The 24,818-nt window shown below is 35.4% G+C and overlaps 1 protein-coding gene across 2 annotated transcripts in view; it reads right to left on the reverse strand.

Moving 5' to 3' along the window:
- Positions 1-1,606: 1,606 nt before the first annotated feature.
- DCTN4 (dynactin subunit 4) overlaps positions 1,607-24,818 on the reverse strand; it is a 28,882-nt gene continuing 5,670 nt past the window's right edge. The window contains exons 4-14 of one of the 2 annotated variants that reach the window (XM_063086978.1): positions 21,140-21,183; positions 18,611-18,718; positions 17,428-17,448; positions 16,952-17,025; positions 16,601-16,713; positions 16,150-16,259; positions 12,654-12,727; positions 10,203-10,257; positions 8,992-9,099; positions 6,979-7,076; positions 1,607-4,162 (exon numbers count right to left, since the gene is read on the reverse strand). In XM_063086978.1, coding sequence (XP_062943048.1) covers positions 3,949-4,162; positions 6,979-7,076; positions 8,992-9,099; positions 10,203-10,257; positions 12,654-12,727; positions 16,150-16,259; positions 16,601-16,713; positions 16,952-17,025; positions 17,428-17,448; positions 18,611-18,718; positions 21,140-21,183 — 1,019 coding nt within the window. In that variant the 3' untranslated portion in view covers positions 1,607-3,948. The remainder of the gene's footprint in view (positions 4,163-6,978; positions 7,077-8,991; positions 9,100-10,202; positions 10,258-12,653; positions 12,728-16,149; positions 16,260-16,600; positions 16,714-16,951; positions 17,026-17,427; positions 17,449-18,610; positions 18,719-21,139; positions 21,184-24,818) is intronic. The other variant, XM_063086979.1, reaches the window with a different exon arrangement.

Raw genomic sequence — 24,818 nt, forward strand, 5'->3', positions numbered from 1 at the left:
AATATTTAAGAAAAGACCTGACTGTGGTGGGGATATGAACCATGCATATGTCTGAAAGGGCTTTCCAGGCAAAAAGAACAGTCAGTGCAAAGGGCCTGAGAGGGATCCTGCCTGGGGTGACTCAGGAACAGCAGGGAGGCTAGTATAACTGGGTAGAGTGAACAGTTATACTAGCCTCCTGGGGAGGAGGAGGAGGAGGTAAATTTGGGGAGGCTGGGGCGGGGGGTGAGTTTCAGTTCACATAGGACCTCATACAGTACTGTTAGGATTTTGTGTATTTTTTTCTTTTTGTCTTGAGCAAACCAAGACTTTCAAGGACTTTAGCCAGAGAAATGACTTAATCACTCTGGTTACTGTGTTGAAAATTGACTAAGGGGTGGGGTTGTAGAAACCAGGGTGGTTTCAAGACCAGTTTGTATGCTACTGTGATGATAATCTAGGGGTCTATATAGATGATGGTGACTTGGCCCAGGTAGTAATGTTGGAGATGGTATGAAGTGGTCAGAGTTTGAAGACAGAGTTGCTAGGATTTGCTGATATATTGAATGTGGGATGTTAAGAGGAGCCAATGTTTTTGTTGTGAGCTACTGAAAGGATACAGTTGCCATTTAGTTAGGGACCACTGCAGGAGAGGCAGATGTGGTGACAGAAAATCCAGACTGTGGTTTTAGACAGAATTAGTATTTAAATTTGGGAGGTGGCCTGAAAACTGGGTGAGATCATTAAGAGTGAGCATAGAGAAAAAAGAAATGTTAAGAAATGAGACCTGGTACACTGCAAGGTTGGAAAGATGGGAAAGAACTAGCAAAACATAAAGAAAACCAAGTAAAGAAAGTCTTTCAAGAAGGAAAGAGATGCTATTGAAAGGTCACATAAATAAAGACTGAGAATTGACTGTTATTTAACAGCGTGGAGATTGTTGGTAACCTTGACAAGAGCAATTTGATGAAGTGGTGGGGATGACAGCCTAACTGGAGTAGGTTCAGGTGAGAATGGGAGGAGGAACTGGAAGGCAGAGTTAGGAGTTCTGATGTAAACGGAGTAATGGGTGGCAGCTGAGTAGTGTGAGGTCAATTTCTTCTTTAGGACGAGATAACATGTGATGGAAACAATGCAGGCGAGGAAGGGGAGAACTGCTGACCAACATCCTTGAGTAGGTAAGAGGATGAGATTGAGTGTTAAGAGATGGGGCTGGCTTTAGACAGGAGGAGTATGAATAATTCATCTACAGTAACAGGAGGGAAGGAAGAGTTATATGGGACAGATGAAGGTGGGTGAGTGACCACTTGTGGAGATTAAACCATTTTGTGTATTTGAAAGGAAATCTTTGGGAGTGATGATGCAGGATAAAAGCTGGTAGAGGCCTAACAACATTTATATAATGCTCTGAGAACATGTATAAAATGAGCTCAAGCAACACCTACCTATATAATGTTATAACGAATCAACCTGATATGAGGTTTCAGCTTAGTTCATTCAAAGAAATAGAGGAAGGGAACATGCCCCACTGACTGTCATATTCCAACTCTCTTAACTCCACCCCATCTTCTGACTCTGAGCCATACTACTTCTAATCAGTCTTCATGAAACCAAACAAAAGACACACTCAAGCTTTGTCTGCTTTATTTCACTACATTAAGTTAAGCAATAAGGCAAAATAGTAACCTGTCATTCATAAAGGTCAAGGAGTGCTTCTCATTCCCAAAAGGGACCAAAATGAATGTTTCTTCACAAATATGCATGACATTTAGCTCATTATGCCTATAAGCACTTTGAACAGAAGAAAACTTTGGAGGATGAATCAAATCACAAATCCAAATTAACTCAGCCTTAAGTTTCCAAAATTGTAGTTTCAAGTGCTAATGACATCTAACTCCTGTGGTGGACAATGACTAGAATTAAAAATCTTGCACTTGATCTAATTAAAAAAGGCAACAAATAAAAATCCTAATTGACCAGCTGCAGGTGTTGAACCATTTCTACAAACACACAGAATACCAGCTGGCACTAACACCTATCTTGAGGAAACATTAAACCAAGGGCTCTGTTATTCTGTAAATTAATTCTGGCTTCTGAAGAAAAAAAGAATTTTATGATCAGAAGTGTTTTTGTGTCTGTGCCACACAAGACTAATGAGACCCACTACTTGAACATTATTACTTTGAGGAACAAATACAAGCTACATGCCACAAATGCATGACGTACAACTGTGTGTAGTCTATGCAAATGTGTAAACATATGAAGCTATGCTCTACTTTGATGCCCGTTTCCCCCACTGACAAATATGGAGCAGTGGTTTCACAGAAGGCTCTAGCAGGTAGTGAAATAAAAATTAATTTGACACTCTGTGGGGTCACAAAAAATTACACTCTTTCTATAGTCCGCAGATTTGTAATCACCCATCCCTCTGCCCCAACTCCTAAGAGGCTAAATGAGTATTTTTTTCTCACACTGCAGCATATATATTACTCTATGGGAATATTGTTTCATAAAACCAGCCTAACCTTAAGAGTACAATTTAGTGTCTTTCAAAAGCTCCCTAGATATTTTCATTTTTCAAGGGGAGCTGATAAGAACTATGTCCTGTCTGTATTCTAGATTAGAATATATATATATTTTTTAAACTAAAGACTTAAAATTAAAAACAAAATCAGGGTAAACAGGAAAATTCTCTTCTCCTGAAGTCTGTTGGCCACTTACTAACAATACTTTTACAGAAAATGTGGTGCAGCTGGTGGTCTACTTTGTCAAGTCTCATTTTAGAAAATATCACAGAAGTTAAGGTTAGCAACCAACTCCAGGATACCAAGTGAAAACAGCATATCTGCTGTTAAGCCAGTATTCTGGGCTACTTGCTAAACTATTATATGGTTTACAATCAAAATGGTCTTATTTGATATACCATATGACAAAAATCTTAAACTCAGTAAGGGAAAAAGTTCTTATTCTTAATATCCAGTTTTGGATTCAAAAGATTACAATAGTTAATTTTCCCTTCAACAATCAGTGGAAAAAAACATTAGTTTAGATCATGCTAAAAATCTAAACTTTAAAATGTTTTCTGCATTCCAGAAGTGAACTTGTCCACTCAGGTTTTCTTTGGGTTCTTTCCAGGTCCCAAAGAGTCAAAGAGGCAGAGAAGGGGTAGGGAGTAATCCTTATATAAGGATTGCCTCACTGTGGCAGCACTGACCCCTGGATATGGTGGCAATATTTAAAATGAATGGAATTTGCTACCCCCTTGACATGACGTGGAATTGCTTGCTTCTCAAATTCTTCTTCAAAGTTCCATATTCTACTGGGAAAAAATTTAAGAGCAACTGATAAGTGTCCTGTATTCACTTAGAAGAAGGCATGTAAGAGTGCCTTAAGAATTTCACAAGTTTTTCTAGTCATCACAAAACAAGGTGACAATTCTATTTTTCTGTCAAATGGAAACCTGTGGCAAAATGGGAGCCACAATGACAAGTGAAGGGATATGTTTTAGATTGCTAGATTATACTTAATGGAATGCAGAAAGCAGTCGGTACATTGAGAACAATGCTGGATCATTAATAGCAGGTCCACCTTTGGGTTACCATTTTAAGTTTCATCTGTGAGACTGTGATCCTTTGTGAGATCAGATCGAGAGATAGTATGGTCAGATAATGCCACTCCAAAGAACAGCCATCCCCTTTACTGGGATGGAACTATGCTGCTGTTATTCAACGTGCAGGGCTCAGTGAGGGAGACACAGACTTACTGATGTCAACAAGGGTGACAGCAAGAGGAACAGAATTTACCCTGTGTTCCTAATGCCTGCCCTATGCTCCCACCTTCCTAGTAATAGGATTCAGTAGTGCATAAGTACATCATTATAAACAAGGCCTAGTGAAGCAGTGGCTTCCACATCTTAACGCGAGTTTATGGTGACACTGTCATTTGGGATCTGCCCGCCTGTGGAACTTTTTAAGGAAGAAGTGGGCCCAAGCTGAGTTCCACATGCTGGGTGAGCCAGATGACTTCTGTGCCTTGATCACTTTCTTCGATGGCGCGGATAGGGGCTGCCAGGTTTTTAAAATCATGTTTCATCTTGAAGCACACGGTCACTTCACCCTCCTCACGTTGTGGGGTAACTTTGATGAAAATACCCACTTTGTTGGCCTTTCTGAAGGCTATAATGCTATGGAAAGAAATAAGCACAGTATTAGATAGGTCACAAGTCAGCCAAACTACTAAGACTTACAGTCATTTTACAGTCATTCTTATCTTTGATGACAAGATATGACCACTATCCTGTTTATCAGCAGTGAAGAGTTTCTCCGGCGAAATGGTGATCTCTTTATTTTCTTGATATTACAAAAGTAAAATAGAGTCATACAAAATTCAAATGTAAAAAAAGTATAAGTCTTTCTTCTTATTCTTCCCTTCAGCACACAGAGAAAAACTGTAAACACTATGGTTCTTAACCTAACAGATATTTTTCTATAAACTTACCCTTTTTGGCTTTCTTAACTAACACAAGTGGGACACACTATTCTGTAACTTGCTTTTTTTCATTCTGTTTATCAAAAACACCTTTCCATATTGGTACACAGACCTTTTACATTCTATTTAATTGTTGCATAGTATTTAATCATGTATTTACCATAATTGATATACATGAAGGTTGTTGCCAATTTTACTGTAAACAATGGCGCTACAAACATTCCTTTACCTTTGTGCCCATGTGGTAACATTTCTATATGACACAGACTGATAATATGGGAAGTTTTAACAATTCAAAACTTTAAAGTAACTCCTGGAACACCATAAATCAGTGTGTTTTTGTAAATAACCTATGTAAATTAGGAATTTTTAGCATAGAAAAGTCTCTTTAGTTGGGGTTTCCATTTCAGTTGTCTCTCACATGCTCTTAAAGTTTGTGATTTAATAACTTAGTTTCAAAAAGTAAAAGGTGGGCTGGCCCATGGCTCACTTGGGAGAGTGTGGTGCTAACAACACCAAGGCCACAGATTCAGATCCCTCTACAGGGATGGCCAGTTAGCTCACTTGGGAGAGCGTGGTGCTGACAACACCAAGTCAAAGGTTAAGATCCCCTTACCGGTCATCTTTAAAAAAAAAAAAAAAAAAAGTAAAAGGGCAACAAAAGAAACAGAATTTGATGTGCTACCCAAATGATAGTTATTCTCAGAAAAGTTACTGGAATTAAATATTTCCACATTTATATGGTATTTTATAGCATTAATTTTCGGATATATGAAAGTTCTATACAGTATAACAGTGTAAAATGTAATTAATTCAATTTGTCATTAATCTGTCACGTAATCAGACTGGAATGTGATATCTCAGATGATCTTACCAAACGTTTACCTTGTCCTAACAAATTTCTGTACCTAATCAGTGTAATTTAAGGCCCCACATCAAGGATTTCAGAGAATGCATTTTGTATTGTACTAACTTACTTATTATACTTACTGTACTTATTGTACTTACTACATTTTGTGTTATAGTAACTAACCAAACCCTTGATATGTATAAAATTCATGTAAAAAAATTCATATAGTTAAAAATAGTAAAAAGGAAAAAGTAAGTCTTTCTTCCTACCCTTAATTTCCCAGGCAATCACGGATATCTGGGAAGCTTTCTTAAAACAAATTCAGATTTCTAGTCCCCAGCTAGACCTACTAAAGAGAACCTCTAGGGATAGGGTCTGGAACACTTATAAACAAAATACCTGCCCTGGTGCTTTCTGGAGTTAATCCAAGTTTGCTAATCATTGTACTAACTTCAGTTTAACTTCACTTTATTTTTCCAAACTATCACGTTGCCTCTTCTTTCCAATATCTTGCTGAAGGAGCTTTTAATCATTCTGTTAAAAAACCTTAAATGTTCCCTGAGCCAGTTCATTAAGCTACTGTTTCTCAGCTCCAAGCCCACCTTTCAGTACCTTGCTTCCTGACACAGGATACTGCTAAGCCCATTTTTGCTTTGTAGGCTGGCTCCCTGTCAGGTTCTGTCAATAGGGGGCTCTAACAGGAAACTAGAAGCTTAGAGGAAGAAGGGTCTTGCTGTTCCTTTTGAACTTACTGTTTGCTTGTGGTTCCTGTGGGCTTCACCAGAGATGCTGCTTCACTTCAGGAAGTGGCAGTATCCAGCTGCAGTTTTCTAATTTTTATAAAACTAGCTTCATCATGCCACCCCTCCTCCAGCACTGGCAAAGTGTCTCCTACCCTACCTCCCTAGAGGTCTGGGTTTCAGCTCCATGGGACCCCTCCTTCAAACTTCTAGATTTTAATAATTCTAACTATTTCCCTTTGTCCCCTCAGCCCTAGTAACTGCTTCATAAAATTGCGATCTCTAAAATTTTATGCTTATGAAGTAGCATAAAGTTGCTACTTCAGAGTTCTTTTTAACCTTTTAAGTTACCCAGTTAACAATTCTTTATATTACATTTTCTCTGTTCAAATCAATGATGTAATTTCTGTTTTTAGACTGGATCCTGACTGATGCATTCTCCATCCAGGGAAAGGTTTTTTTTTTTTTAACTTCTCGTTTATTAGGTATAAGAGAGTAAAATCTATTAATTACTCTAAGGGGTGAGTGTGGGGAATAAAGCCATGATAAATCTATTGAGACAGAATATTGTATTCTGTCCATAACCATTGAAAATCACACATTTGAAAAATTTTTATAACATGGGAAAATATATTTAAGTGAAAACAGAGGGTAAAAAACTATGTTTACAGAATGATCCCAATGATAAAAGAAATATCTGGAAAGACAAATGTCAAAATGTTAATGGTGCTTATCTTTGGCAGTAGGCTAATTTTATTTTGTTTTCTTCTTTATGGTTTTATATATATTTCCCAAAATTTTTACAGTAATTATTTTTATAAACAGGAAGAAAAAAAGTTATTTAAAAAAATCCATATAAAAAACTGGGATATATAAGTGGCATCTAGTATCCGGTGCAGGGGTCACGAAAAGATCACTCACTCAGGATCATCCTGAAAGTCTTGGGGTTCTGCCAACTCATCGTACTCTGCTGCTGCATCCTTGCCAGCTAAAACGAGCTCTCTGGGGGGTACCACCACCTGGAGAGCAACACAGACAGACCTGCCTCAGAAGGGACTAGTGTGTGTATATGACATTCAACAGAATATAGCAAAGTATTACATTGATCTACACATATGGAATCAAGCAGCAAGTTTCAGGAAACATACAGCATTATACTAATACAGAGTTTAAAAACATATTGCTTGCAAATACAGAGATTTCTAGTAAAAGTATAAGAACAAAGAAATTTAAGGGAATAATAAAGTCAAGTGAGTGCTTGCTTCATTGGGGCTGCAATGGGGAATTCAACTGGGGAGAACACAGGAGGCTTCAACTATGTCTTTCATGATTTATTTCTTAAGGGGATGGGGAGCACATGGGTGTTTGCTATACTATTCTACGTATTTTTTGGCATATCTGAAACAGTTCACCATTTTTTAAAAAAAGAAAAGAGAGAAACACTGATTCCAACATGATAGTTTCTAACAAGGGGATACTGGGTATGTTTATGGTATGGAAAAGTTAAGCATTCTTCAGACTTATCTTTATGTTGTAATTAGGCCCCAACTTTACTATGTTGGAAGTTAACAGATAAGAATGTCAACCAAATTTCTAATTATGGATTCAAATGTCACAGGGGAGGTACAAGGAAAGATAAAGACAAACTGGGTCTATGTATCAGGCACTCGTTTCTATCTCTGTCCTAACGGAGCTGCTTACTAGATTATTCAAAAAAGGAGCAAGGACACGTGGGTGTCATCTCTCTTTGGAGGTGATGCTAGTAAGTGAAATCTTTAAAAGCAGAAGGAAAAAAGAAAAAGGGTATAGAGAAATTCTCTAATATTATTGTTTGAATAACAGCTAATTAAAGATATAGGCAATCCTTTCTACCAATTTTTGCTATGTGTATTATGTTCAATTATGAATCACTAATAGATGATCTATAGAGAAAAGTTCTTGTCCTAAAATTTCAAGTACTGGATGAATCACCAAGTGGCCAAATATAAAGGAGCCACATTTCACTCATTCAACTAACACTTACTGAGAGAGTCAAAATCACCCAACTGAATATTCAGTTAGCTCTATGCATGCTCTATGTAAGCAGAAGGAATCTAGAAGGCATAACAGCTTTTAAAAGGAGATATTTCACGAGTCTTTAAGAATGAGTACGAGTTAGTCTGAGAGACTGAAAGAGCATGTACAAGGGTACTTCAAAATATTCATTAAAAATGGCATTAAATGATAATCTTTCTATGAACATTTTGAAGATCCCTCATATGATAGTGGAATGGGGATAGGAAGGAGGCATTCTAAGTAAAACAAATAGCATATGAAATTCTCCAGCTTGAACGTTTATAATCCATTGGCTCTGCTCAAACCATAACCATTAAAACTCATATGTATAATTCAAAGAATGCTAAATTTGAGGATCTGGAGGAAGATCATGCTGTAAGAAGAGATAGAAATGAGGTTATTAAGGAGCTCTTCTGCTATGCCAAGGAATCTGGACTTCCTTCCAAAGTCAGAGAGATGCTAAGTGATCAGCATGCCATGATGAATCAGAGTTTAGAAAGATCATCCTTAGTATATGGTGTTTATAACACTGAGGTTCAGGGTTCAATCCCTGTACCAGCCAGTGCCAAGAAGGAGGGGGGGGAAAAGGGGGAAAGATCACCTTGGTGGCAATATACAAGATGGGCAGAAAGGCAGGTGAGGCTGCATTAAAAACAGTGAGGTCAGTTGTCACAGGCCAAGTAAGAAATGATGAGAACTTCAAATAGGGCAGTGGCAGTGTCTTTGGGGATAAAGTAAAAAAAAATTAGGAGGTAAAATCAAAAGAACTTGCTGACTAGATGTGGAAATGAGAGACAGGGTGGCGTCCTTCAAGCCAGATCAAATGAGGCCACTTCAGGCAATGTCAGGGTCAGTCAGGATGAGGCAAAATGTTCTCACCTTAGCAGTGCTGTTGATATTATCAGGGTCCCCCTCTTCACACTCCAACAGAGTCACATGGGTGAGGTTCTCCACTGGATTTGTAAGAGTCAGGAGGACCTGGCTTTCCTGGGGAATAGGAATAGCATCTCTCAGACATGTGCTACTACTACCACCTAGGTCCACTTTCTTAGTTGCTATACTAAATATTTCACAAAATCATCATCCCACAATCACTCCTAAGCACCTACCTATACCCATATATCACTGCATTCTCAAATGCTCACTGATCCCTTTTCTATTATCGGTATGTTAGGCTATATATATATATATTCTCTGGAGTTGCTATTCCATTCAGGAAATGTGATAGATCCCACAGAAAGGGTCAGTTACTAGATCCAGAAATTCTGAGGCATGTATATGATCTAAGTGATTTTTTAAAGTTTATAACTCTTGTCTCACCCAGGTTGCCACTTAAGGACTGAAAAAGCCCTCATAAATAAAATATGGGAGCCATAGGCTAGCCAGATGTATTAACATAGAAAAAAATGGCACACCTAGACTATAAAAACCTTTTAAGACATCTTGAACCATGACAATTTGCCCTTGTTTGGTACTCTCTTGAGATTAGCAAAAAAGTTGTTCAAATGAACAGGAACTACGCACAAGTGCACTTCAAAAAGTTAGTGGCAAAATATAATTAAAAAATAATACAAATCTTTCCATGAACTTTTTGAAGACCCTTTGTAAATGTTTTTATGAGTGGCATGGCATGAAAGAGCTAAAGAGGCTGCTGCAGAATATCCTCCTACTCATTGGGGGTGTGTGTGGGAGGAAGGGCGTAGATGAGGACTCCAAGGAAGAGAGGGGCTGTGGTGAAGAAATCTAGCTATTTCCTGGTACCTGATAAACAAACACATGAGATGGATTTAGGTTGGAGAAGCATGAAAGATGCCTATGGGGTCCAACATTATCTTTTTTTCCCCCAGCTATGATTCCACTTTCATATTATGTGCACCCTGCTCCTTCTACATACAATTCAAAGGTGCTGTTGTCAGGAATCCCAGCTTACAGAAATTTAAAGTTTCAATCTCTTTATTATCTCAAACTGTCTTCCATCCCCTGATAACTTCATCCTGTGCCAAATACACACACAGCCACCCACATACACATATGCGCACATCATTGATCAATCAATTCTTTCTCTTCCTGTTAATAAGTAACATACTAACCTTCATGTAGCGAAGGTTGGGAATTGACATGATTCTCACTTCTGGTATATAATTGCTACGTATGAATGAAAAAATGCATTAATATTCACTGGAGTCCCTTAAAATTATTACTTTTTCTTTTTTTTTAGCTAGGACATCAAAAAAAAAAAAAAAAAAAAAAAGAAGCTCTTCATGTTAATTAGAATATGTTAGAGAAAAAGAATTTTAAAGAATCATATCATCACCAAAATAAGAACTTAAGACATGAAACCAAACTGGTAATGAGGAGTTATTTCTGAAATCTTACATATAATACTTTTAGTTTTAGTTTAGTTTGTGTGTATATCATATTTATTAGATATATTTTTTGAGATCTTACTTAATTTGCTTTTGTAATTCTAATAGGCAACTTAACATCCAAGACTGATTTAATAATACATTGTATGGCTGTAAAAACAGTATCCTATACTTACCAAACATTTATATAGCACCTGCTATGTGCTAGGCAATGTTTTAACACTTTACAAATATTAATTCATGTAATCTTCACTGCAACAGCACTACATAGGTATTATTATTATCCCATTAAAAATGAAGAAACTGGGCATGGAAGAATTATAACTTGCTGGTAAATGACAGAGCCGGGATTCAAAACCCAGGCAGTCTGGCTCCAGTGTCCTTGCTCTTAACCACTATGTCATGCTGCCTTTCTAAATAAGACAACAGAATATATACTTAAGTGTGCTTGGTCTGGACCCAGATTCAAATCCCAGCTATGCATTTATATACCAAGATACTGCTTTGTAACAAATGGGACAAAATATTTACCTCTTTGTGCCTCAATTATAAAATGAGGACAATAATGGTATCTATCTCTTGATATTATTGTGAAGAATAAATTAAATAATACCTGCAAAAAGTGTTGTGAAAAGTGCTTGGAACAAAGCATGCATAAATGTTACTGTGGATACATTAACGTAAGGTAAACTTTATTGCACAAACACAATAAGTACTTCTTAGAATCAAGGCAATAACGTATTTTAACTTCAAACTAGATATTTTTCATGCTGAGCAGCAGAATTACCCGAGTAACAAAATTTAAGGATCCCACTACCAAGGACGTAGATTCATCCAGTCTAAGGTGTGGCCAGAGCATCTGTATTAAGGCTGCCAGGCACTAATGCCATGTCAGAAAAAAGCACTTTTTCTCAAAGCAAGCTTAAGAAATTGATGCTAAGCACAGCCTGTCACTCAGGGTTTCTGTAATGAGAGTATTTTTAATTAAGAAAACCATTTATCTCAGATTTTGCATGTGCCAGACCAGCACTTCCAAACCTTTCTGTTTCCCGATGACTTCTTTTTAATTGCTACATAATATTCTTTTGAATGAGTGTATCTCTATTTAATCAACTATTTCCTTGCTAATGGCTAATCAGATTAACATTAAAATTGTTTCCAGCCATGAAAATATTGCAATATACATATTTGCAAATGTGTTTTTGTTTACTGGTGCTTTTGTTTCCACAAAATAGATTCCTGAGACAGTACTGCTGGGTCAAAAGGTCTATGTACTTTGTCTTGATATTCCCAGACCACTCTCCAAAAAGACTCTAGCAATTCATAATTCTACCAACAATGTATGCAAATAGGTGTTTGCATATTCTTATGAGCATTAGGTACTATTTATTTTTTTAAACTTTTCCTATCAAGTCTCAGCATCTTTCCATAAATATTCTCTAACCATGTGGAATTCCTCTTCACGAGCTATCTGTTCAAATCCTTTGCTCCACACCCCACCTCACTGCCTCCCTCTATTTTTATCTTTCCAATTCGTGGGAATTCTGTATATCAGGGATATTAAACTTTTATTTATCCTGAGTACCAAATATTCTTTCCTGCTCTACTGTCTATCTCAGGACTTTATTGCTAATTTTGTTTCCTACCACTCATGTTTCATTTTGCTAAGGTCAAAGCTGTTTCTTTTCCTTAGTGGCTTCTGGGTTCCCTGCCTTCCTAAGGAAGGGCTCTCTTACCCCAAAGTTAGACCATATTTTCCTAATTTTTCCAAGTATTTTTCTTGTTTGATAGGTGATTTTTATACACAAAATTCCCTTCTACTGAGAAGTCCCATTGAGTTAATACTAACTTAATCATATCTATTCCTCTCAATGAATTATCATCAGAACACAGGTAAATGAATGACTAGTGACTCTCCACCCAATAATCAATATACCACACTGCTTAGATCACACTACATCACTGTGTCCCTGATACAAACACCCTTGATTCTATGTCTATAGATTTAAACTTCAACTTTCTGGTATGTAATTAAATTCAAAATCTAAACAGGAACAGAACAGCAAGATTATTCTGATGTAATCTTTATTTTCTCTTTCTAGGCTGAGATTAAACACACTTCACATTGGAAAAAAACAAAACAGTAACCCAAAATACCAATCCCAAAATACTCACACAGCAACCAGTTGAATTTTGAATTTGATAGATGTTGGATTAAATTCTGGCTTGCTCAAATTATGTTCACATTTCTAAAAATAGAACAAATATAATATGTATCACAGGAAAACAAGAATGCACTTTGCTTATCCACAGAGCTGCTAAATTCAGAAGGATAGCATTTACTGGAGTTTTGTTCTATTTTGCTATAAGACCACAAGTTTTGAAATAGAGTGTATGCTACTGATAGCCAAAGTTTATAAAAGAAGATGTTTGGACTTCTGGATATAAGCAATCACATTATCAAATATTATTACAGGTTGAGTATCCCTTATCCAAAGTACATGGGACTAAAAGTGTTTTGGATTTTGGGTTTTTTTGGATCTTGGAATATTTGCATTATACCTGCTGGTTGAGCATCTCAAATCCAAAAGTCCAAAATCCGAAATGCTTCAATGAACATTTCCTTTGAGATTCATGTCAGAATCCCCCAAATCTTGAATTTTGGAGCATTTTGGATTTTGGGATTTGGGATGCTCAATCTGTATACATTTGTGGTGCTTAAAAACTACAAAAATAACAACTATTATACTGAGTACTTACTATGTGTGTTGAACAATGTGCTCATTGTCTTATATGGATTTAAACATCATATTAATTTTATGAGGTAGGTATAGGTACTATAACTATTAAAGTTCCCATTTCACAGATGATTAAAACGAGACACAGGAAAGGTAAGTAACTTATGCAACTTCGTGGAGCCAACAAGAATGGAAACTGGGATTTAAACTCAAGTAGTATAATTCCCGATCCCATGCTTTAAAATGTAATAACAATTATTTACTACTTCCTTAAATGACTACAGTTGTCACTTGGTTCCAGGACCCCTGCAGATACTAAAATCCCTGGATGCTCAAGTCCCTTATATAAAATGGCTGTATTTGCATATAAGCTACATACATCCTCTTCTATACTTTAAATCATCTCTAGATTACTTATACCTAATACAATGTAAATGCTGTGTAAATAGTTGCTATGTCATATTTTTAAATTTATTATTTTTTATTGTTGTACAGTTATTTTTTTATTCTATTTTTTGGGGGAATATTTTCATTCTGTAGTTGGTTGATTCTGAGGATATAGAACGTGTGGATATAGAGGGGTAACTTTATATACAAGGGTACTTCAAAAAGTTTGTGAAAAATAGAATTAAAAGAATATGCGAATCTTTCCATGAACTTTCTGAAGTACTCTCATATGTGTGTACACACGCATTTTTTGTAATGTTTATATATAATACATATTTGTATTTTCTGTCCTTTCTTACACAAAAAGTTGCCTACCTGCCATGCACCCTCCTTTTTGCATTTAAAAATATGTCCCATATTCTTTTTACAAATTTATAGCACTCATTGTGTGTAGATATACCATAATCTCTACATAATTTGGTACATATTTGTGGAGGTGTAGAGTAGACTCCTAGAAATGAGGGTGATGGAACTAAAGGAAATTGCTTATTTATTTCTGGTAGATATTACTATATTAATGATGTATCATATAACTGACAGTATTTATTTTATATTAATGTAATTTATACAATATTTCTACTATTAATCTTTTTTTAAGGAGTCAACTTTTAGTTTTGTTGCTCTTTTGTATTTTATATTGGTTTGTTAATTCATCAATGCCTGCTATTCTAGTTTCTTCAGATTAATTTTGCTGTTTTTTTCTAACTTCTTGAAATGGATGCTGAGATCACTGATCTTCTAACCTTTCTTCTTTTCATATTTTATATATATATATACACATATATATATACATGGCCTTAGTTGCATCCTGCAAGTTTTACTATTTAGGAATTACAGATTTCTTAGTTAATTGCATTGTGATCAGATAATGTACTTTAATAATTTCATCTTCTGAAAAATGTTGAGACTTACTTTATAACCTTCTATACAGTCACTTTTTATAAGTGTTCTGTGTATATATTCTGCAGTTATTGGGTACAGTGTTCTATGTATACCCATTTGGTCAAGTTTGCTACTTAAATTGTTCAAATGTTCTATATCCTTATTGATTTTCATCGTTTGTTCTCGCAGTTACTGAGAGAAGTATGTCAAAATTTCCCAAGATGAACTGTCTATTTACATAATATTCTCAAATGCTGTTTTATATATTTCGAATCTGTTATTTAGTGCATATAAATTTAGACTGTTGTATCTTCTTTGTGAACTGAATCTTTTCAAAAATTATCCTTCTTTTTAAAAAATTAGTGTTTATACAACATACCTTTTCCCATCTACCTTCAAACTTTCTGAATTCTCATGTTTGTTTTTCTTATAATCATCACATATAGATGGGTTGTTTGCATTCATTTTATTACTTAGTCTGACAATCTTTGTCTTTTAATGGAAGCATTTAATTCATTGGCATTTAATGTAAATACTGATACAGCTGGCTTTTAATCTACCTTACTACATGCTTTTTTTGGAATAACCAGTTCTATGTTCCTTTGCCCCTTCTTTTCCAAAAGGTTTTTCACTATGGAACTTTTCTAACATATACAAAAATACAGAATGGTATTATAAATCCTTAGGTACCCATCACCCAGCTTCAACAGTTAGCAACAATTAGCAACAATGGCTGACCTTGTTTCATCTATACTCTCACCCACTCCCAATCCCTGATTATTTTGCAACAAGTATCAGATATCATATAATTGATCCACAAATATTTTGGTATTTATCTCCAAAAGATAAAAATATTAAAAGAAACTATTATTTCTAAAAAAATAAATAATTGTTTAATAACATCAAAAATCCTGCCAGTGTTTAAATTTCCCACTAGCCACATGTGATTATTAAAGTGAATTAATTAACATTAGCCACTAGCCGCATGTGGTTATTGAAGTGAAAATGACAGATTCAGTACCTCAGTCGCACTATCACATTTCAAGTGCTCAATAGCCACACGTGCCTAGTGGCTACAATGCTGGACTGTGTAGATAGAGAATATTTCCATCACCATAGAGAGTTCTGTTGGACAGTATTGATCTAAAAGGTTTCTTTTCCATTTTGTTTTGTTTTTACAATTTATTTACTGAAGAAACTCTGCCATTTGTTTTGTAGATTCCCAGAGCCTGGATTTTGCTAATTTTTCTTCTTTCAGAGCTTTAAGTTGATTATTTTTTAATTAGTCTTTTTCTGCCTTCTTTACTAGCCTAAAAGATATATACTCTTTCACTATTCTTTCAGGGGTTAGCACTATGTATTTAACCTTCTGATACTTGTTTCCACATCGGTAAAATAGGGATAACAACATTACCTACCATATAAGGGTTGTCAGGATTAGTTTATATTGAAACCATTTAAAATAGTGCCTGGGCACCTAGTATGTTCTCTGTGTTTTCTGTATTTACTACATTCCAAAGGTTTTGACATTGGTCAGATACCAGTCATGTTTATTTTTGCTTTTCTCTTGTACAAATGACAACTCTACCAAATGGAATACTTACCCGGCAGCGCAGGGACCGTTTGATCAGAAGATGTTTGTGGCGAGGATAGAGCTGTGAAGCACAGATTGGTTGGAAATCAGGCTGTAAGAGGCGTTGATGAAGGGTGGTCACTGGCAGGAAAGGCAGAAACCAGGCTTACTTTACAGTGACTTTCAAAATCAGTTGTATGTAGTCAGTAATTACACAAAGCAATACTGCCTTTATAGTCTTGTTCAAAAAACTACAATATAGAAATTTGACAGACATTTTAAAGTTCTTCAAACAATTACATATATTACACATATTTTATTTTCTACATATCATTTTTCTTCATGCTTGTATTGTTTGAAATCTACATATCATCTTATTACTAACAACTATTTCATTAAAAATCTCAAATTGCAAGGCATATAAATAACAAAAGCAGAATTAGATGTAGAATAGAAATAAGTATAATAATGTATAAAATTACCCTCTGTTAAATTTACTGGTCTTGTATAATAGTCTTCAGGTAGAGGTTCCACTTCATCTACAGCCTGAGCTGGCTCAATCTTTATCTCTTTTTGGTCCTCTCCTTCTTTAAGGCTAAAAGATAAAAAGGAGTAATTTCTCAAAGGTCTACTTGATTGTCCTCAAAGTCTATGATATTAATAATTGAAGTATTCCTCTACTGTAAAATATTCTTTTAGTTTAGGTCTTTTCTGAGTATGAGATTCTTTTTCCCCATTGGCAATTGTTTTGTTTCTGTTTTTGAATTACATTCCTTCAATATTCATCTTGATATCAGCTTTTCTCCTCAAAGTCATTGAATGTCCAAACTTACGAAAGTCCAGCAAGGGTACTGATGGATGCACCAGCACGTGGTCGTTGAAGTCTGGTTCCAAGACCATATTTGTCCTAAACAAAGTACAAAAATTCCTATTAGAAAGTCCATATTTACATATCCTATTTATCAAAAAGAATTTTGGATGGGACAGCATGAGAAGCTCAGGGAAATAAGCAAAAAAAAAAAAAAAAAAAAAAAAGCTAATTTAAAAGCTTCTTTTCAAGAAAATAATTTATAGCCCCATGTTTTATTCTATTCTTAATAAAAGTACCAAACACGAAGACTGAAACTACATTAATACAGTAAAAGTGAACCAAATGTGAACTTTTACTATTAATCTAAAAATATCTAACCTATGGCTCAGGCAAGAACTATGTGGAGTGTCTAAGACACACAACGAATGTCTTCCTGGAACACCAGTGATCATCTGCCAACTTCTTCAGGGTCAGCAAGAATCATAAAAGAGAACTTACCACTACATGAATAGTGTGTTGCTGTAGAGCCCCAAAATAGCAGCAGGTTGCAACAGAGACAAAAAAAAAAAAAAAAAAAAATGCAGCATAAGATAGAAGCAAACTCATAGAGCCGGCAGGTTATATGGGAAAGTTGGAAGAATGATGCATTTAATTCAAATTCCTCTCCTAAATACAATATTCACTAGTGCATATGCTGATTATACCATTGGACTATTCAGAAAAATTCACTTCATTGGTAAATGTAGGTGCTGTGCAAATGTTAATGTTTTATTAAATTCTAATCTAGAAATGTTTAAATGGACCTTACCAATACCTAGGGTTTCAATGCCTTAGCTAATGCTCATGTGGACACAGTATGACAGGTTAGTTAACCTTTCCAAGTCTCATTCCGTCAAGTGTAAAATGGGGATACACTATCCACACCACAGGACTGTCATGAGGATTCAATAAAATAATACACGTAAAGTGCTTAGCACAGTGCTTGATACATCACTGCCATTTAAAAAATGTTATTAAACGTCAACCTGTTGGGCCCCAAGCAAGCACAAAGAAAACAAATTGTTCTGTGAGAGCAAATAAAACTTAGGGATAATAACAAAAACTTCAAATCCTAACTCTTGCTTCTGACTAGTAGTATATAAACTGGTAGAGAATGATTTCCATATATAATTCCTACCAAAAATTCCACTTGCATATATTACCATTTATTTAACCACACAGATGTACTGTGTAAAAGTCAGTGTTGGAGCAATATGGGAAGGTGTCAAAAAAATTATGATAGCTAAAGGTGGGAAACCACTACTACTAGGACATCAAAGGTGGGCCACATGGGTAGTATGAATAAAATCTACCACTTGCCCACCTTCTTCTCAGACTTTCTGTAATATGCTAAAGCTGTAAGTAGAGTTCTGCGGTGACCACAAAATTAAACAGTAGCCTTTTTGGTGGAATAATCAGAAAAGAACAGAGTGATACAGAAAGAAATACAAATGTTCTTAAAACACAAAGAACTCAAGTAGAACTAATAAGCATAACTGGTGGGCTTAAACATCTATAGTTTGAAGAACTCTTCTTTGCTACCCACCATTAAGGAATCTAGGACAAAGGCCACTTTCTGAAATGATCACTATTCTTAAGACCCACAGGTCTTGCAAACTCTTTTTTTGTACCAAATCCTCACCGAAAAAGCCAGAGGCATATAGTTTCTGCGCCGAGCCAGTTTCTTGCGATCTCGTTCAACCTTCTCTTTCTGAGCAAGCTGCTGGTAATATTCAATCAATTTGTTCATCTGTAAGATATCAAAGACTCAGTATTTGTTTCATGAAAAAGCTAACAGGAAGGTCAAGGGTTTGGATCTCCATATCAACCAGCTGTCAAAAAAAAGAGAGAAAAAGCTAACAGGAAACACGCAAATTAATCAACTATGCTGACTAGAAACATAATGAATAGAGAATGCATTGGCTAGAAACATGATGAATAGAGAAGATAAATTATTAAGGTGAGCAAATTTGCCCTTTTTCTTCAAAGAGAATTTCTCTTCATTATATGACCTGTTTTCAGAATTGAAATGGAAACTTCAAGTTCAACAACAGGAAGAAATAGGCAATGAAAAAGCTTGGATGTTTCTTTTCTCTTTTCACTGCTCTTTCACTTCAGTACTTATTCCCCCTCACAACTGTTCCTATTTTTCTGCATGGACACAGGACCATTTATTTCTAAGAATGTGACATTTCATACTCTATTTCACTTCCCTCACTCCATCACACTTTCCAATTTTTAAAATATATTTTAAACATAAAAGCAATATATGTTAATTGTAAAAAGTTCAAACAATACACAAACATAAAGAATAATAAGTAGGGCCGGCCCGTGGCTCACTTGGGAGAGTACGGTGCTCATAACACCAAGGCCACGGGTTCAGATCCTATATAGGGATGGCCGGTTAGCTCAGTGGGTGAGCGTGGTGCTGACAACACCAAGCCAAGAGTTAAGATCCCCTTACCGGTCATCTTTAAAAAATAAATAAATAAATAAGTAAAACTTCTCTTTTATCCCTCGTGCCCAAGTGGATCTCTTCACTCATTGGACGTATCCAATAATACGGTTTAGACATTTTTCTTACACACTTTGAGACACAAGTATATGTATTATATTTTGCACGCATTTTAAAACAACTGTGTATAGACATATAGCTTTGATTGTATAAAAATAAATAGATGTCTTCTTATTTTTCATATACAAGGGAAAATGAACTTCTTATAACTTTGTTTTTAACTGTAAGTATCATGGACTTTCCATCCAGTACAAATAGATCTACCTCATTCTTTTTAAAGGCTATATCTTATCGTGTAGCACAGATGTCCTATAAGGTATTTAAAGATTTGCTACAACATAACTTAAAAGGTTTTCGGATACCACTTTTGTGCTCTCAATTCTACAGCAATTATCTTTTCAGAAACACTAATCTGATCCTGTCATCACCTTGCTTAAAAACACTTAAAGGCTTCTCAAACTCCTTAACTTGGTCTACATGGTCCTGCATAGTCAGACCCCAAATACCTCTATTTGCCTAATACTATGCTCCACTCTGGTCACACTCATTTTTGTGCCTACTACATGTTTTGCTTCTTCCACTTACAAGCTCTTTGCATATGCTATTCCTCTACCTTAAATTCTTTCTCCTCTCTAGCTGTCATCCTCAGATGTGGACCTAACTAGTTGAAATCCTCCCTAAGATATTTTCACAGAACACAATTTATCCCTCCTTCACATTACTTATCATAGGTTTTTCCTTATCTGGGGATTATTTCACTGTTTTTTTTTTTTTTTTTTTTTTTTTTTGCCATTAGACTTAAGCTCCATGAAGGTAAGAGACCATGTACCTCTACTGTTCAGCACACTCCTTGACACGCAGTCAAGTGGTTGTTGGTGTTTGGTAAATAAGTTTTGTGCGTAAGTGCAAGTATTTCTGTGAGAGTCCGAGAAGTAGATACAGCCAAGACATCAAGAAATCTGTACCAATTTACACTAATACAACAATAGTATATGTGAGAAAACCCACTTTCCCTACACTCTCACCCAGGATATTTTCAGTATTTCTAATTTTTCCTGATGTCATAGGTGAATAATTGTAAATTACTGTTTAATTTGCACTTTGATAGTATATACTCTATTTCTATAGCAGTTCACAATCTTTTTCATACTCTAGCTCAAGAGGTAGGAAAATCAGCTATAATACATACTGTAGAGATCAATTCACTATGAACTGCTAAAGGATACTCAAGTCATGATCCTCTAAGCAACCATTACTGAATCTATTGGTATCTTCTAAATTAGTGGTGTTTTCAGGGGTAAAAATGTCTACATGTTTGTGATATTTCCAAGACTATCTGAGAACAAATAAAACCTTAACTCATTGGTGGGTGTGTGAAGAAAAAACAAAAACTCTCATTTCCTTTTTCTGATGCATAACTTGGATACAGAACTAAAACTACACCTAGTTTCTCCATTAACTTAAGTCAACTGGAAAGAAGTAACACTGTGATTTAATGTTTTACAATGAGAAGCATTTTCTATGCGGAATAGATACCAAAATACACATCACTGACTTCTAAGTACAGGCCATATCCAGTGATAAAAATGGAAGATCTTCGGTCTTTTACTCTATCTTTTCTTATTTCATCTTCTCTCTCTGGTGACCTTGACTTACCCGTTGTGTGTGAGGATTTTCAGGTTCCTGCCAACCGCCACTAGCTACAAAATAAAGGAATATTATAAGACTTTGATGATTTAGTAATTTTATTTTCATAAAAATAGGTGATCTGCGAGGCATAAAATGACTTAAAAACATAAAATCACAGACTTTCCAAGAAAGAACCCTAGAAATTATACAGACCAGATGCTCACAATAAAATTTTTTCTTTAAATATAATGATGGTGATAATGATCACGATCATCACCACCACCATCACCACCACCACCACCAATGCATGTATAGCTTCTGTGCCAGGCACTTGAAATGTGATTACATTTCTTTTTATTCTCATAATAACCCTCTGATGTAGGGACTGTTATTATTAGTCTCATAAGGAAACTGAGGCTCAGAGACATTAAATAATTTGCCCAAAGTCACATAGATACAAGTGGTAGAGCCAGGATTCAAACTCAGGCAAGCAGTCTGTCTGACTCCAGAGATCCCGCTCTTATCCACAGCACTGCTGCAATTTCTACATTCTATGACCTTGGTTCAGAGAAGAAATTCTTACGTAAGAAACACAAAACAAATTATAAAGGAAAAGATTATTCAAGAAAGCTAAAAGTAAAACCACAGTGAATACTTTCAATGAATGGTGCTGCGATAATTGAATATCCACATACAAAAAAAATTGGTAAACCATTTTGGAGGGCGAAGGATGTACACATCTTATGACCAGCAACTTTGCTTCTAGTTATGCAGAGAAACCCTTACCTTTATGACTTAGGAAACACATACAAGAATGTTTCTGGCAACATTGTTTTCAAAAGCAAAAAACTGAAAACAACCTAAATGTCCATCAAGAGGGGACTGAACAAGTAATCTGTGGTTAAGTCATGCATGAATCAACTATGTATCAGAAACAATGCTGACAGACAAAAGTTGTAGCAGGATATATACAGTATGTTTCCATTTGCTTAAAACCGAAAAATACTATTTGTTAGTGGCTATTTACATTTGTGGAGAAGTATAAAGACATGAATGGTCACTAATAATCACTGAATTCAGGATTGTGATTATTACCTTCTAGAGGCACAGAGGAAAAGAAATGCAGGAGCTCAAACTGTTTTAGTTATGTTTTGTTTCTTAAGCTGGGTGATAAGTACATGAATATATATTATTTATATACTTTAAAATAATTTCTTTTTCAAAACAAAAAGGACTCTTAATGACCTTGCTGAAGGTGACAATGTATCCTCTTGCTAGAAATGACTGAAATCACATCCTTTAGTATAACATTCATATTTTAAAGGTTGCTATACTTAATTAAGGCAATCATGAAAAATGAAGAATTATGTGAAAGAAATGTTTCAGTTGAAATATTTGTAAAAGTCTGAACGTTTTATCTAATTGCTTCTTCAGAACTGGTAATTTATTCTAAATAGCAATTTGGGAGACATAATGATCTCATAAATTTTCCTCTGTACATTATGAACAAGTACTTAGAAATAAGCAAACAGTTCTAACTAAAGTGGTTTCAGGGCTTCTTAGACACTAATGACATCATGATGGAAATGAAATTATCTGTATCTTTAAGAGATCCTGCTATCAATTTTCACTGTCAAGACACCCTAGAGGAGATAGCTTTCTAGAAGGTAGCCCAGGTTTTTAAGTTCTAAAATATAAATTCTCCAATGTTAATGGCTCATAATCCACAAAGCATAAAACATTTACTTACAGAATAACAAACAGAAATTTGGATTTCTGGGCTTTCTTTTACTTGATAAAAAGGGACAAAATACAAACATAGAAAAATATAGTTTGACTCACTGAGGGATATACTATGCCACTTTGAGGTTGTTTTTAACATTTATCTTAAATTCTTTGACAAATGCTAACAACTTACCTGCTACACTGACATTAAAGCATACATACAGAGATCTTTAGTAGCAATATAAAAAGATGCTATAGAATCTTTTTAATATAAATCACATTTCAGGTAAATATCCACCAAGGAGAATTTTTAAGGAACAAAGATTTAACTTTTTGTTATTGAAGAGTATATATTTTAATAATGTAATGCACAAAGTCAGAAAAACAATTAAGGGCTCAAGCATTCTAAATCAAAGGGTAAACTCAACACAATCAAGAATTAAATTTATTTATTCTTATTATTCTTTACATTCTAAGATGTTGCTGCAGAGCGAGGGGTGGGAGTGGAGGGGAAGGATTGCTGGGCTGGTTGAAGAGGGCAGGAGGGTGTGGCTGAGGCCTGCGGGGAGGTGGGGAGGGCCTAAAGCTTAGGAGCCAGGGGGCTTCTGGTGGCAGCTCAGTGGTAGCTGGGCTGGATTCAGATGTGGCGGGGGCTGTGGCTGAGGTCTTCACACTGCCCCCCCCAGGAGCCCAGGGGATTTCCCAAGGATTCAATTTTTAATAACAGAGTTGAACCTAAAGAAACTTCACCTATATTTACTTCCAAATTGTGTAAGAATCTACAGAAAGGTTTTTAGCTAAAGTCCATCTTCATTTTAGTTATGTTAAATGACATACAGTGAGTTTAACGGCTCTCCATTTATTATGAAAATCCAAAAATGACAATTTTTACAAGTCTAAAAAGTTTTCAGAAAATTAAACAATGAAATTTCAGAAAGAAAAAAGACATAGAGAGATAGTGATATTACTGTTTATATAAAGCATAAATAGCAACTCAAGATTCTGAACTGACTGTATTTCCACTCTCTGATGTTAACCATGGAGTGCAGGAAATGTAAAAATAAAAGAAGTCTCCTGATAAAGGTAAGTGCAATCTCTGCTCTGAAATACTCAAATGATAGAGAGATAAATGCCTTAGGTGGTTTTTAAATCTAAACACACACAATTTTCTGTTCTGCCAATCAACATTGTGTGCATGCATGTGTGTGTATGTGCATGTGTCTTTGAGCACATGTTTGAACGTTCATAGATACTTGGACATGAAATTGCTGTGCATAAAAGAAATTTCAAATTTTAATAGATGTCAAATTGCTCTCCAAGATGGTAGTGTGTAGGAGAGAATATTATCCCGTGTTTTAGACAACAGTTGATATAACCAAATTTAAAAATGTTGCCAAACAGATGAAGTTTTAATTTGTATTTCGATGATTACTTAGTGAAGTTGAACATATCTTTTTGCATATTTATTGACCATTTTTATTTCCACTTAGAGCTGCTATTCATATCCTTAGCCTGTTTTTCTACTGCATCTTCTTATTGATTTATAAGAGTGCCTCATTTTTGATTATCTATCTTTAGTCTGTTACATATAATCCAACTATTTTTCTTAGTTTGTCACTTTTATCTTTAATTTTGTCCATAGTGTGTTTCAACATCAGGAATGTTTGTTTTTTATCAGAGCATTAAAATTTTGATTCTGGGCCAGCCTGTAGCTCACTCAGGAGAGTGCAGTGCTGATAATACCAAGGCCATGGGTTCGGATCCCATATAGGGATGCCGGTTCGCTCACTGGCTGAGCATGGTGCTGACAACACCAAGCCAAGGGTTAAGATCCCCTTACTGGTCATCTTAAAAAAATAAATAAATCAAAATAAATAAATAAATAAATAAATAAATAAAATTTTGATTCTAAGAAAGTATTAGATTTATAAAAGATATTTTACCAACTCTAAGTAAATAGTATCATGCAGTCTCAGATGAA

The sequence above is a fragment of the Cynocephalus volans genome, chromosome 2 (assembly GCF_027409185.1).
Source record: "Cynocephalus volans isolate mCynVol1 chromosome 2, mCynVol1.pri, whole genome shotgun sequence".
Lineage (NCBI taxonomy): Eukaryota > Metazoa > Chordata > Mammalia > Dermoptera > Cynocephalidae > Cynocephalus > Cynocephalus volans.